The sequence below is a fragment of the Watersipora subatra genome, chromosome 8, assembly GCF_963576615.1.
Source record: "Watersipora subatra chromosome 8, tzWatSuba1.1, whole genome shotgun sequence".
NCBI lineage: Eukaryota > Metazoa > Bryozoa > Gymnolaemata > Cheilostomatida > Watersiporidae > Watersipora > Watersipora subatra.
Window position 1 is genome coordinate 24,689,558 of NC_088715.1, and position 12,815 is coordinate 24,702,372.

The window sequence follows — 12,815 nt, forward strand, 5'->3', positions numbered from 1 at the left end:
TCAACATGATTACATCGACCTACAAAAGTTACAGAACCTTGAGTGCTAATATCTGAATCAGGGGGCTGACACCGTGCTGTTAGATTCGTAAGTCGAGCTTGACAGGCTGTCTAACCGTATGGCCAGACCTCGATATATAATGCTCCTTAGGAATGTTATGACCTTTACCGTCTGCTATAACTCCGATCAATCGTGTGCTGATTCGGTTACGATGAATTGAAGTTCCACCTGAGTTTCGTATCGAAGAGCATTTGGGACAGCTGCTGCTACTTCAGCTTCACGGTTTAAATCTAGAACAAAGACCTGTTGTCCAGGGGCAAGCGGTGGCAGTTCTCTGGCTCGGCATTGGTAGCCATAGGAGGTCTTGCCTTTCTCTCTCTAGGCCTCCTGAGCACGAATGCATCAAAGGTTAGGCTTAAAGAACTTCAGCATAACAGGGAGTGCTAGTATAGTTGATCAGAGTTGTCGGCCTATAAGCAGCTCTCCAGGGCATATTCTATTTTCAAGGGGTGATGTACGGTAAGCTAGCAATGTAAGATAAGGGTCGGTCTCTTTTTTCAGCATGGTATTTATCGTCTGAATGGCTCTCACATCTGCACCATTGACTTGTGAGTGCTTTGGCGATTCAGTGATGTGTTTGAAACCATAGCCGGTGACAAATCTTTGAAACTCTATCGAAGAGTACTGCGGCCCGTTATCTAAAACCAATAGCTCAGGATTGTCGAGGTGTGCGAAGATGCCTTCCATGTGATCAATGGTCTCCAGGCTGTTGAGTTCTTTCAGCAAGGTGACCTCGACGTATTGAGAATAATAATCAACTAGCAATAGATAGCAATAAAATAGGTCACTACCTACATGCTCTCATCGGTCCTTAAAATAAAATAGATCACTACCTACATGCTCTCATGGGCGAGATGGGAACTCTGGTCTCATCTGTGGTTTTGGAGGATCTTGGGCTACTTTTCAGGACAATTCACATCAGTGTACCATTTCCCCAATCTTTTGCAACATACCATGCCACTGAATTGACTTTCTTGCTCTATTTCCTTTTATTAATGCTAGATGACCTTGGTGAACTTTCTGTAATATTTCGAGATGATCAGCGAGAGAAATGATTATTTGATCATCGAGAACGAGTACTCCATCAATCATGGTTATCCTAGAGCAATGCTTAAAAAGTGATGTACCATTGAGTCATCAGAAGTCATGTACGTAGGCCACGACGTATTAACAAAGTAGTGAACTTTCAACAATACCTTGTCATTCTTCTGTGACTCTATGAGTTTGCTGAGACTTGAATTTTCAACAATACCTCGCAATTCTTCTGTGACTATGAGTTTGCTGAGACTCTGATAGGAGGCGGAGTAAAGCAGAGCAATATGATCATGATTTTCTACTTCTCCAACGAATGCTATGTGCTTCACAGTAGGAACACCCTTTGAACGGGAAAGCACGTCAGCCACAATATTTTGTTTTCCAGCAATGTAATCCGTCCAGTACCGGAAGCGTAACATGCGCATGCCGAATCGTGAATGCGAGCAGACATTTTGTTGAGTTCTGTGTTACTAAATAAAACCACGAGCGGTTTGTGGTCGGTTTGAATACTAATAGTCATGCCTTTAATGTAATTTCTGAACTTTTCACAAGCCCACACGATGGCGAGGGCTTCCTGTTCAATTGTGGCATATCCTTGTTCTGTGTTGGTAAGTGCTCGTGCTGCGGCGTAGACTAAATGAAGTGTGCCAGCAGGTTGTACTTGCAGTAATTCAGCACTGATGCCATTCCTATATGCATCTGACTGGATGATAGTTTTGCGAGTTGGATTGTATCCCCTCAGCTTTACTGGTCAGGATAGCTCGCCTTTGATGTTGGTGAAGGCTTTAGCTTGCTGGTCCCCCAGCACCACGGACGGTCTTTGCAGAGCAAGTCTCTGAGCGGTGTACCAAGATCACCTAAACACATAGTGAGCTTACTAAGTCGGTTGGCCATGCCAAGAAAGCTTCACACTCATATTGTTTGGTGTCACGAAATTCTGGATGCCCTGAATGGCATTGGGGTTAGGTTTAATGCCATTAGAGCTTATTAGATGGCCTTTAAATTTGATGCTGTGACAGGAGAACTGACATTTAGACGCATTTAGGGTCATACCGACTTGTACCATACGATCTAACACAACACAGACTCTGTAGCATCCATGTGGCAGATAACTCCATCAATGCCATCCAGTACGCTTGATACTATCTTTGAGTAAATCTCATGTCTGAACAACAGCCGACTAAAAGCAAAACGGCTAAATGGTGTGAGGGTTGTTATCAGCATTGTGGCTTCGAAGGTTAATGGAATTTAGAAAAATCTTAAGTTCATGTCTAGCTTGGTAAACAGCTTCCCAATGCGTAGCTTTGCCAGGCTCGACTCAACATTGGCCATCAGATAGATTTCTCTCTTGACTTGTCTGTTCAACGTAGTATAGTCAATACGGATATGGGAGTTTAGCTTTGTCACAACCACCATCGGAGAGCATCAATCACTCGGTTTATCAACTGAGAAGATTACATTCTCCTTAAACATTGTTTCTAGTTCTGATTTGACATGGTCGAGCAACAGATAAGGTACGGTACTTGGCATGTTCACGTTGTTTGGTCAACAAACTGCTCGCAGCATGATATCAGCCTCCTGCTTCAAGCAGCCCAGACTCTGAAATGGCTTCACATTTAAAATGGTTACTAGCATGCACATGGTCAACATTACAATGGACTTTTACCAGACCTAACTCAAGGCATGCGTTTCTACTTAGCGAAGCTTTTTTTCTGGTCGACTACATATAAACATTCATACTGCTCAGCATTATTTACACACAACCTACTCTAATATTTCCAGGCCCTACTAAAATATTTTCATTTGGTTGTAAGCTTTGACCTGCTCACAGGCTACTAAGTGCAACATAAACCTCAGAACCAGTGTCAAATTTGAACTTCACTAATACAAGCTCTGGCTCACCCATGTGCACATCGATACTTTGCATCTATGAATTACTGTAATTCTGGTTGTCCTTGACTTCACCTAGGAAGACCTTCTCTATCTCTGCTTCTACCTCATCAACTGCTGTTGGAATCTGGTTCAGGCTTACTGGTTGGCATCAAGCATACTTTCAAAAAACGTCCTACTTTCGAAAATCTCCGTCAAACAGCGCACAGAGCAGGGCAGCTTCCTCTAGAATGCTGGTAGTAACCACATTTTTTACTTGGTTGGTGTTACCCTTGACGCTGATGGTCAGAGGGTAGTGGCGGATGATGGCTATTGCGGCTCTCGTCTCTGATGACTATCGCCATGGATAGTGTTGACAGAGGTGTTATCCTCACTGCAACTTAACAACTTCATCTGACGCTCCACTTGCTCAGCTTGCCTCGCCATGGCAACTGTCTTTTCTTCAGTAAGCTGGTCCAGTTCCATTTTTTGCATTTCTCCGCTAACATCCTTGTCTGCCATGCCTTCTACAATACGATCTCTAATCTACTCTACAATCTTCGAAATCACATCTATCCGCCATGTAGTTTATTGCCCATATAAATTTTTCAACAGCTTCACCAGGAAGCTGATCACATCTGAAAAATGTCGCTTTCTCAAATACAACGTACCTATCCTTGAGGAAGAGTACTTGTCAAACCGTTCTTTCACCTTTTTATCATCTTGTTTATCATCTACAGGCAGTCCCAAGCAATTGAAAGTTGTCTCGTTTTTAGATCCCATGGTATACAGCAAAGTATTTATCTGCAGTTGATTCTCTTGCTTATCTAGCTGTAACAGGCTACAAAATCTACCCCATTTAGTAGACTACTCACTCCGTTTCTCTGGGTCAAAGTCTGTTGGTGGGTTAAACTTTGCCATATTCAGCGTCAACTGAAAGAAGTTTAGATGAAAGAGGTTTCCTAGCAAAAGAGTAACACAAAAGTTCTCATGAGGTAGTATTAGTACTGGCTACTTTGTGCTATTGTTGGTGGATGCTTCTGATAAAGTAAGAGATAATCACCATTAAGCGATCTAGGAGATAGGTGACAGGAATCTGTTTATTGACAGAAAAGCACAAAATGGGACAGACAAAGTATGCAAATATAATACCGATACAATAGTTGAAAGATAACTCTAAAGTACTTGATACAACATCTCTCTTTCTCTGACAAACATGAACATTGAAAGTGTATTTCTTAGTCAATAAATTAATTAATAACATTTGAATAGTGTGTCATCGTTTATGCATTTGGAAGAGCAAATTTGAAAAAATGCACCTTTCAAAACTTTAATAAAAATGCACCTTCCTGACACCATTGGTTGGTTTGTCTTGTTGTGCAAATGACATCGAATTTGCACTGATAATACTAGAAAGAACCACTAATTAAATAGAGATTGCAACTGATATAAAGCTTGAGTTCTAAACCTCAGAAATCAATCTTATCTTAAGAATCATATTTTTAGGACTCCATAGTACGCTCTATATATAGTTTTAAATACCAGATTACCACGAATTTTGTTGTTTTTGCTCTGGAGCTAAGGCATTGTGGCCAGAGCTGAGCCAAATTTAGCTCAACCGATAGGCTTTGAATTCGCTTACTCAGGTACTACATGTGCCACGATTTATTACCATTGTTTGTTGTCCTATTATTCATCCAGTCAGGTGTGGTACCAATAAAGATACTGTGTAGGATGTGTGCTATGTAAAGATATAACACGCTCGGTTGCCTGAAAGAGTATTAATAAAATAAATCCAGATTCTTGTAACAGTTTCTCATGACGCCACACAATTCTTAGAAGTTACATGACATTCTTACTTATTGTGAATTAATACTGCTTAACGTGTTCGCAGGTGGGTTTTTTGGGCTATTGGAGATCTCTTGGGCAAATTAATTTTTCACAAATCGATTTAAAAAAAAATCATTGATACACACCTATTTATGATATTGTATGTGTATTATGATTTTAGATACAGGTAAATACAATTAAACATGTATCAAATCAATTTGTATAACTGTTTCTCTAGCTATGGGACTTTTGGAAGCATTTGCCCTTGCAGAGGCCTACACCGCAGTCTTGACACTATGTGCTTATCTTTGTTTCTCTATAGCCTTACATACAGCATTTGGAGGACGCCATGACGGTAAAAGAAAATTGTTGCACTCTGGAAAAAACATTCAGAAAGCAGAAACAAGCTACATAAAATTCCCAATTTTATTTAAAAACGTTTTAATTTTGGATTTTTCGTTCGTTTAGTATTGCAAAAACAATTGTTTTTTTTTCTTTCTCAAAACAGCTCATTTTTGTAGTTGTTAACAGAGAACAATTTATGGTAGTTTACTATTGGTCAAAAATTAAACCAACACAGGCAATAAGCTAACCAGAAATCAATTTATAAACAACGTTTGTGTGGCGACAATAGTCGCTCTGCCCATCAGCATCGCTAAATGACAATAATGTCGCTATGTCTGTAAAAGAGTTAAGAATGCTTCATACATCCTTCCTTCAAGTTTGCAGGAAAAGTATGTTGTGCCTGAATATACGTGAAACAGTTTTCCTCTAGTGGGTACACACAATGGGTAATCAAAGAGGCCTGCACAAGATCACAAAACTTATAATTATTCTCTGCATTTTTATCAATACACAATTGCATAAGCGATACGCAGTCATTTCTCTTTGTGATAAAGACGACTTGCAGCCAAACCTCCTGGCGACATTTCTAGGGTCTGTTTTATAGCTGCAATCAGATTGTGTAGTCCATAACTTTTAAACATATGATTTCAGGTCATTTTTTGTGGAATAAACCCATTATTGATTCAGTATCTATGGCTTGATGCCTTTTGCCACTACTTACTACTTATGATTGCAGTTAAGAGATACAATATTTAACCTAGTTTTATTTCTGATATTTTGCTCAATCTAATATATTTCAGAATTTTCAGTTTTATTATTTTTGTAACTGAAATACAAACAATTTTAGTTTTTGTTCTTAGTTAATTCGAGACTTGACGCTCCACTAACATTTCAGGGTTTAATTGCTGTTACGTAATACTGTACAGGTTTAAACAGGTTTAAATCTAACACATGATAAGCTGCTAAAAATGCTTAATGGTTGGCTCTAATTTCTCTACTCCCTGATGGCTGCTTTTTTGTGTGGCCTATGATTATTTGACCAATCATCTTTGCCTTTTTTCATATCTTCAAGCAATTCCAAGTAGCATATAATTTAAAGTTCCCTTTTTGGGAAAACTTAGCATGCCACACATCTTTTCCAAGCCTGTGCATTGCCATTTTTAAATTCAAATTTTTTTATAGTCTTATTTTAAATAACTTACGTTTTGTTTTGGTTTGCCACTGTATGAGCTTATTTCCCGTCAGTTTATAGTATTATTTTCTATTATATATTATATTTAATATGTAGCATATTTTCGTGGTCAAAGTTGTCTCTTTTACTGATGACTTGAGATAGGTAGTTGTGATAGGCTCTCCAGCCTATTCTCGAGCCTCCGCAATCTGTATTAAAGATGCACCCATGTATTAAATTTATAAGTTGTTTCAAGATTTTTAACATTGAACACTATTATCTATACTAGTTCCTTCAAATTTATTTAACGATTATTTTTCCTGGCTTCTCAGAGCCAGAAATTTTTGTATAGCTTTTACACAGCTTTTGCTGCTGCAAAATGCTCATTCATTTCTGTTTTAACATATTCTACAATTATTTTGTGATTGCTGGATAATTAATTTATATGTTTTGATGAACATTCCTATTCTATAACATGCACTGCACATGTTCCCATGGAGCCTTGAGCAAACTCTATGTTATACATGAAGATTAACTTGCTCTTGTCAATTACATTATGACATCATAAACAATAATGTATACCAGCCGGTATCTTTTCATGCTAGTTTTGCATAATAGTTTATCATTATATTATAGTTGGGTTTACAATATAATTTTAGCATAACGTGCATATGCATTTACAAGTTCAAGGCCATGAGAATAAACAGAAAATAGGGCAATTTTTGGCTACGATTATTTGACCAGTGTCTTTGAGCCAGGTCGACACAATGAGCTTTTTTCATTTGTGTTGCAAAAAAGTAGTTTAATTGGAGTAATAACATGTAAGTGAGGAAAGTTTTAGATTTTCTGCCATTTTTAGCACTGATTGTTGAGTGTTAGAGAATAGGCTTGTATTTTCATTTATATAGGCTTGATCAGGGCACAAACGCTGTGATTAGTTTTGACTTCACCATCTTAAATATCGTCATAATGAATTTAGCGATTGTGTGTCTGGACTTTTACACGCTGTAGCTGCCCTAAACCTATTAGTTCGATTGGTAAATGGTACTTAGGATTGAGAGTCCGATCTTAGTCATCTTACACACACATTATTAAAGTGTGTGATGAATATTGTAGCCAATGTCAGCGGAGTCACCTCCCACGCCTTCAGGCGGGGGAGGCAAATTGGAGAGCCTTTCAAAAGAAGACCTCATTAAATTTGCCAAGCGTCAAACACTTTTCGTGGGCAAGGCCAAAGCAAAGATAGAAGGTAGATGATTCGCCTAGTTCTTGGTGTTCGCTTGTGTGTCAAGGTTTAATTTTAAGTAGCCATCTTGAATTATTAACAGTATCAAGCACACTGACTTTTTGAATCTAACGAAAGTAAAATCTAACACTAAGTGCTTAGCTGATGAACCATTTTGTATGTTTTAATAAATTCACACTTTAGGCCAAACCATTTTGAGATAATCTATTTTTTATGTTTTTTTTCCCAACCAGAATTGTCCAAGAAGTCTAGTAGTTCAGGTGAGGTAGAAATAGTCCTACAACAGAAAGATGAACTTGAAGGGCAGCTAAATGTTACAAGACGAGAGAAAGAAGGATTAGAGCAAGAAATTTCTAGCCTTCAACAGGAAACGACGGAACTGAGGAAGGAGAATGAGTCAGTACAAGAGCAACTCGGTTCGTTAAAATAGTCTGATCGAAAACTAAATAAATAAATTTTTTCGTTGTTTTCAAATTATTTTGTTGAATTTAAAATCGGAGATAGGGACAATACGACTTCCACTAAAAGATAGGTTTCGGTAGCCTTCAGACGATAAATGCAATTTTAAAGCTGTTTGCTCTTACAAGGTGACAATTTTCTCATAAAAACCTTTGTTTTGGATCCTATGAATATTATTATTTAGCCAAAGCAATTAATTTGTTGGAGGATTTGCAAGGTTATGCATGTTAGAAGTCTAAAGTGTTGCGGATATAAAATGTAGCTGTGCTTCTTATAACACATACCTAGATGCATGGAAGAAAGCAGTGACTAGTGAGGCTATTCTAAATCCTGTTCTAAAGGTGTATGCACTGGTTTTCATGAGAAAAAAGGTTACCCTGTAGTGGCAGAGAACTTCAAAAATATCTTTGTATATTCAAGGCCTTGGTACATCGCTATGTTATATTTTAATGGTCTGTTGGTGCATGTACTATGTAGGCTATAGGTGGGTGCAGCAACTGCACACAATGGGTATATTTTCCGAGTTTGTTGCACTACATAAAACTGTTCATTTAAAAAAAAAAAGATGACTACTTTTTTACAGCTTTTATTGTTTATGTGGCAACTTTCTCAAACAATAATATAACAAGACATTGTTATTAATGATGCTAATATAGTATATGTTAGAATATAATATGACATTGTTATTAAGGATGGTAATATAGTATATGTTATAATATAATATGACATTGGAATTTTGTTGAGAATAAGCATCACATAAGAAAAAGAACCTTTGTAATTTCTCGGTGATTATGTGCCCAACAATGTTTTCTAGTGGATTCTATGATGGCAGCTACTAAACCTTTTTTAGCCTACATTTTTAAGTTCTCTTAGTTGTTTTACATTATCATACAATCTTGCGCTGGTTGTTATCCTCTATTAAAACTATCATATTATTGTTATAGACGAGTTGAAGGAGAAATATGAGGAAGCAGAAGAGGAGAGGCTATCCGCAGTTGAAGCTTATCAGCTGCTACAGAGAACCCTTGAGCAAAGCACCACGGAACGAGACAATCAAGTGCAGGAGATGGAAACCAAAGTAGCTAGTCTGACCAATCAGCTTGTGGTGGGTTATGTAAATGAGCTGAGCCAACCATATAGCTAGAGGTTTAGTTTATCCGAATCAACTAATTGGTTTGGCAACTGCTGGATTAATCCTTGATTTTTTATTGCTATAGTAGACGCTTCTACAACTTAATCCATTCCAAGAAGGTTTATGTTGTATGGATTTCATGTTATGCGAAGGGTAAATACATGTTAAAGTAAATTGCCTTTCAAGGTCTTCCAAAACTCACGCCTTTGGCCTAACCTTTGACCTATCCTTTGGCCTAACCTTTGACCTATCCTTTGGCCTAACCTTTGACATATCATTTTGCCATTTTTAAAGCAAGGTTTAGAAGTTAGTATGTAAGATAGCATTTAACGAGACTTCAATTGTTGATATTCAGATTGATAGACCGACACTCTAACACTTGCCTGAATCAATTGCTTTTATGTACTTCTGAATAATTGTGCACATAATTATTCTATGTGCTTTATCGGCCCACCTGACAATCTCGCATTAGGCTGCCAGGGTACTAAAAATATGATAGAGATTAGAGATACCTCTATAAGGTGATTTGTTTCTCAAATGCTCAAGAGAGTAAACAATATTTTCAAGACCGACTATAGGGCTCTTGTTGTCAAATGGAAATTCAACTCGAATTTGAGAACTTGACCAACTTGACGCTTTACATTATATGACATTTCTTACGTAATGCGAAGCAAAGACTTTACATAAATTATTTACATTAACTGGAATTTACACTATAGGAAGTCTACACTATAGGAGCATCTACTGTAAATAAATCTTTATATTTTTAGAACTAACCTCAAGTCAGCATTGCAGCTGTTCTAAATGTTTTAGTGTTCCTTGTCTCTATGATTTTACTGTATATTGCATCCTGTTAGCCTCATTCGCAACTCTATTGCTTTGGATTGAAGATGTTCAATTGCAGGTTAAATATCTTCGCTCAGAGCCAATTTCAAATATCCAGTACAAGGATTTGTCTAATGAGCTCTATTAAGACCTGGCGTTGTTACGACACACCAATAGGTAATTGAATGTTCTGTACTTAGCCATTTAACCAGTAAGTACTTGGACAGGGACTCAGGGAAGAAAATGAATGCTTGAAGCTGCAACATTCAAGCACTCTGGAAAGTGTCAAGACTATTCAGTTGGAGTATCAGACGCTCTCAGAGCAGCACAAGACACTTGTAAAGCAACAGGAGGTAACCAGTAACATGTCTTCATACAAGATTCTATAGGTTAACATTTTGTCTTGATTGTTGTTTGCGAGATATATCAACACACCAGTTACCATAACAATCAAATATAAAGTTCCATGGATTTTCTATTTTTGCGATTCAAATTTACAATTTCTATGAACTAAGATGTCCTTCTTTGCAACAGATTCTCATAAAATGTTCTGATTATAATACTAGGTTTTTGTAAACCACCCTACAATTACCAATATTTTATACCGCCTGTGGTCAATAATCAATTAAATATATATGTTCATCACACTGTAACAGTATCCCAATAAACCTACATAAAATTTCAATACTTAGTAGCTTTAACCCTTTCGCTGCCGTAAACACATTTATGCGTTTTCTAGAGTCGACTGCCATAGACGCATTTTTGCGACTTTCCCAGCAATTGCGTGGTAACTTAATTTTATTATTCATTGACAGCATTACCCACGGTCTTCAAGATTTTTATGAAATTGAATGTGTTGTCCGAAGATTTCTCTATAAAATTAGCCTATAACAACAAAGCAATTTTAAACTTTTATTTGAGAATTTCTAATCTGAAAATGAACATTTTTTGTGTGAGCTCATTAAGTACCGCGCGCGAGTCAGGTAATTAGTTATGTTGATGACATTATAGCCAATTCAGATTTTGTGATTATACAGATAATTAAAGTAGCAGCAGTGTCTCTGATAGTGGTGAAAGTAATGGTTTGTAAGAGTAAGGAACATTGTGGAGGATTGTTTTAGCTTCGCATCGATCGTAGCTTCACATAGCTTTATCATCGCACAATGTATAGATCCATTGAATTTTTGCATAGCAATGCTGGTTAAAATGTTGGCAAAATAAAATATGTAACAAAAATGTTCTAGATAGAGATTGGAATTGAAGAAATACTGTATACATATCATGAAGCAATATCGGCAATTTTCGGTAAAATGGCTGGCATTATTATTTTGAGCTTTTAAGAGCTTGTAATCACATTTCCACATATTTGGCACCTACAACGCAACAGAGCAAGACATGGTGAATCTTTTGGTACCAAATAACTGTAATGTGAATTTTATTGCAAGTCAACCTTTAGGCTTTTTAGTGAATCTACTCCGTTAGGCTTCCAAAACTGGTTGAGGTGTCTAAATTTGCATTTGTATTTTTATCATAGACATTCTTTCACACAACTACTTCTAGCATCTCTCATGGGTAGTAATTTTCACTCAAGTCTGTGTGGGTGCGCGTATAAATACAATATCTTGCTAATAGTCTGCCAATACCTGCGTGAACCAATTTGCCTGTTGACCTATGATTTTAGCTGATAATATAAATAATATGCTTTATAGCATGGCATTTCTTCATTCTTTTTTGTTATAAGAGCAGATGGCTCAAATAAATAATTTTCATAGTGTTTTATAATTATTATTGTTATAATATTTTATAGTATAATTTTTTAGTGGTAAAAGACTTGCTGTATTGTTTGAGAGTTGTTTAGCAAACTTTCATGTTACATTGAAGGAACAGTCTTTCTCTTAGGGTCATAGCTGTTGCTATGAATTTGGTGCGTCGATTTAGGGTTTGGCTTCTCATTTTGCCGTGTTCGTAAAACTTAACCCTTACACTAAAAGTAATTACTGTTATGGCATATTATGAAGTAAATTTTCTCCGCATGTTCTCAATCTCTTTCCTGTGCCGTGACTTATTTCTGGTTCTCAGAGTATAGGGTGTTTGTTTTATTTATATCTACTGAAACAATCTCTGCATTTCCATGACGCGCATGATTCGCAAATTTGAGCCAATCCGCAAGTTAACCGCATCATGGAAATGACGTAAATCCGCAACGTAAGCGGGTTTTGCGATTCACAAAGCTTTATCGAATTCATCACGCTTGTGAATAAAGAAATATTCGCATTAAAATACCGCGCCAGCTATTCAATTTTAAACATTTTCAATACTTCTGTCGTCCTTTCTCGATCGAGTTTCTCATGTTTGCGTCACTAATTATTAACTTATTGTGTACAATTCCACGCCTTTTTTCAAAAAGGCGTCGGAGTCAATTCGCATCATGCCAATGTCCATAGAAACACTTAATTCACATGGTAACACAACTGGCGTACAACTCTAATACCGCATCATGGAAACAGTGATTAGGAAAAGTAAAGATATAAAGAAGCTTCATTGCATCTGTTTAATTGCTACGTTTACACATATACTCATTTTACCGCTGATCGTCTGCAGAGCACTGAAGTAGAGCTCGAAGAGTCGAACAAGAAGAAGGAAAAGCTCATAGTCAGTTTCAAGATGCTCAAACAGAAGTATCTTGAGATGAAACAGGAACTCGGAGATGCTAGAGCGGATAGTCCGGCTTCAATGGGCAGTCCGAGAGAAGTCGGTTAGTCACTACATTTATTATATATATTTATTATATTTTTATAATGTTATACATATTATATATATTTTATTTGATAATTAATATTATG

The 12,815-nt window shown here is 37.0% G+C and overlaps 1 protein-coding gene across 1 annotated transcript; it reads left to right on the forward strand.

The window, feature by feature from the left end:
* Positions 1 to 7,429: 7,429 nt before the first annotated feature.
* Positions 7,430 to 12,732, forward strand: LOC137402393 (GRIP and coiled-coil domain-containing protein 2-like). Its single transcript, XM_068088894.1, has 5 exons — positions 7,430 to 7,559; positions 7,790 to 7,972; positions 8,960 to 9,120; positions 10,200 to 10,325; positions 12,574 to 12,732. The coding sequence occupies exons 1-5, from the start codon at positions 7,430 to 7,432 to the stop codon at positions 12,730 to 12,732; spliced, it is 759 nt and encodes a 252-aa protein (XP_067944995.1).
* The last annotated feature ends 83 nt before the right edge of the window (positions 12,733 to 12,815 follow it).